At 53.8% G+C, this 2,653-nt stretch overlaps 1 protein-coding gene across 1 annotated transcript; it reads right to left on the bottom strand.

Annotated features, from left to right (window-relative positions):
* Positions 1–1,813: 1,813 nt before the first annotated feature.
* rprma (reprimo, TP53 dependent G2 arrest mediator candidate a) lies at positions 1,814–2,168 on the bottom strand (the record flags this gene model as incomplete). Its single annotated transcript, XM_080018872.1, has 1 exon — positions 1,814–2,168. The coding sequence occupies one exon, from the start codon at positions 2,166–2,168 to the stop codon at positions 1,881–1,883; it is 288 nt and encodes a 95-aa protein (XP_079874998.1). The 3' UTR covers positions 1,814–1,880.
* Positions 2,169–2,653: the final 485 nt, after the last annotated feature.

Below are 2,653 nucleotides of genomic sequence, written 5' to 3'. Positions count from 1 at the left end.
GGACAGCCGGAAGATTGGACTCGAAGATGACTTTTCCGGGCGGCGCCACCGGTGCGTTGTTGATCCGCTGACAACGCCGCGTCACACTTTGATAAAGCCACGTGAGGCAGCGTGGCGCGGCACGGAGCACAGGCCCATCTGTTGAGGGAGAGGAGGGAGGCGGGGGGGGGGGGGGAGATAACCACGAGACTCAAATTCAGGGGGGTGGATATTGAAGAGGGGGGTAATTTGATTGAATGGCTTAACCTTATTATTTTGGGACAGCAACACGTCGCACACCGCCTCCCCTCTCCCTCCGCCTCCCCTCCCTGTGTTGGGAAGGGAAGTCAATTCCAAAGAGCCGGGGCCCAGGTGAGCCGGGGGGGGCGAGCACAACAGACTGCGGCGGGGGGGGGGCGTTGAATTAACGGACGAGACAAAGCGTCAGCAGAAGGCCTTTCAAAGTTTTTTTCACGCGCCATTGTTGGAGTTACGCTTAAGTACGGCCCGAAGGAAATGTTAAAAAGAGATTTATACATGAGGGCAAATATGAACTTATTATGGCGGAGGCAGATAAGAAACGTGTTGAAGTAGAAATCCGCGGAGGGGGTTTTATAACCACTGACACCCTGCACAACCGCCGCTCCCCCCCCGCCCCCCGCCGTGGAGGATTAACAGTCTTTGGGGAGAAGGGGTTGAGGGGAGGCTGGTGTCTGGGGGGGTGGGGGGTGGCTTTCGACAAAGAAACAGAAGGGACCGATCGACGAGCGGATTGGACGGAAAGAAGGAGGCTTCGGTGAGTGGCGCCGCGCCGCTTCCGACGTGGAGGCCCCGGGGCGGCTCCTTTAACAGACGACGTACTCCGGCGCGTCGCCCGCCTCTGCGTTTTGGTCGCGGCGCCCAGGGGGAAGGGAAGAACAGAGAACAAAGATAAAAAAAAAAAACAGACCTTTTCGTAATTAAAACCAGAACTTTAATTAGAGAAAGAATTTGTGCCAATTACGAGGAATACACCCCCCACCCCCCAGCAGAAAAACGTACTTACAGGTTCCATCATCAAATTTGAATCAGTACATAAAAGTGGGTGTATCGTATGAAATACAACATGCCGCCCGCATGAGAAACATTCCTTCTCCGTTGCTCAGGCAATTGGTAGAAAGTATTTCAGCAGCAACGACGTAGAGTTGGACAAAAAAGGGGTTCGGCTCGACAAGTACGGTGCTCAGACTACTTCAATGACAACGGTGCGGGTTGGAATACTTCAGAATCAAAAGGGGGGGGGGGGGGGTTCAAACAGAGTTGGTTTAATAATTTAGCCAATGAGATTATAGTGGCAATCCATGAAATCCTTTGTGCCGGCGTGGATACGTTTTTCATCCCAGGGTGCCGTTCTTTATTGTGAATGTGCTGTCCACATCGACAGTTTACCGACCACAGCTAGCCACGCCGCCTGATCAAGTGAATCGCTGCCGCTTCCCCCCCCCCGTCTTGCGCGTGCCAGATCTTTGCATTATTGCCGGGAAAGGCGTGGCGGACCCCGCCAGCGACAATGGGAACAGCATGTAAGAGGAGCGCACACACACCGAATGCAAAAACACTGAATGGCAGTTTCTTAGAAAGTGCTAAATAAAGTATCAAACATGGGATTTTTTTTTTTTTGATTTTTTTTTTTTGACAAAATAATCTTATGGATTACCACTTTAAGAATGAGAGGAACACCTTTACCTCAGTCACCAGCACCGGGATTCAAACACCACTTTTACTGTGACTGGTTCTGTGGAGTTGTTAATAAGGAAAAAAAGGGGGGGGGGAGGACCAGGAGATGGTTGTCCATGTATCCATCCTCTGCCTCTCATCCCCCCTTAACCATCTCCTGGCCCAAGGTCCATGCACAGTTTGGATCAATACGCTCCAACAATGACCGCCTCCACCTCCTTGGACGGTCTCCTGTCCGTCACCAGGAAGTTGATCATCCCCTCGGACTTGATGAGGAGGTTGCAGCCCAGGAAGAAGATGCCGAACACCACGGTGAGGGACAGCACGCACATGACGGCGATCTGCACCACCCTCATGATGAACAGGCTCCTCTCGTCCGGGGTGGACGCCACCAAGCCGTTGTCCGTCACCACGGAGGAAAAGTTGCAGCAGAACAACTCCTCCGTCTGGTTGAAGCCCGCGGTGGCGTTCATCTCCGCGCCTGGGGCTTCGGGGGTCCACGGGCAGAAGCGGTCGGATCACCTGAGTGAAGGGGTCCTCAAGTGGAGCGGGTGGTGGGAGTGATGGGTGGAGGTGGAGGTGGTGGTGGTGGTGGAGGAGAGTTGGAGAAGTTTGCCTGCTACTTTCTCTCTGGAGGTCGTGGATCTGCTGTGGCGTCGCATCACTCGTGCGGGGGATCCACGCGTCCTCCTGCCCGGTGCCCGGTTCCAGTGCAGACTGGAGGCGGCGACCCGCCGGGTTGTTATAGACCGCACCTGTTGGGTGAGAGGGTTCTGGGGCGGGCCGAGCCGAGCTGAGCCGCGACGGGGAGCGGGAGAGGGAGCACTACAACAGCGCCGCCACGAGGTCAACCCCGGAGGATCGACTAAATGTAATTTACTGAAAGGGCAGTTATTCTGTTATGTTATGATATATTATATAAAATTATATCACATCATATTATATTATACAAAACTAT

The sequence above is a fragment of the Zeus faber genome (assembly GCF_960531495.2).
Source record: "Zeus faber genome assembly, chromosome: 18".
NCBI classification, from domain to species: domain Eukaryota; kingdom Metazoa; phylum Chordata; class Actinopteri; order Zeiformes; family Zeidae; genus Zeus; species Zeus faber.
This window is presented reverse-complemented; position numbering and strand designations above follow the sequence as displayed.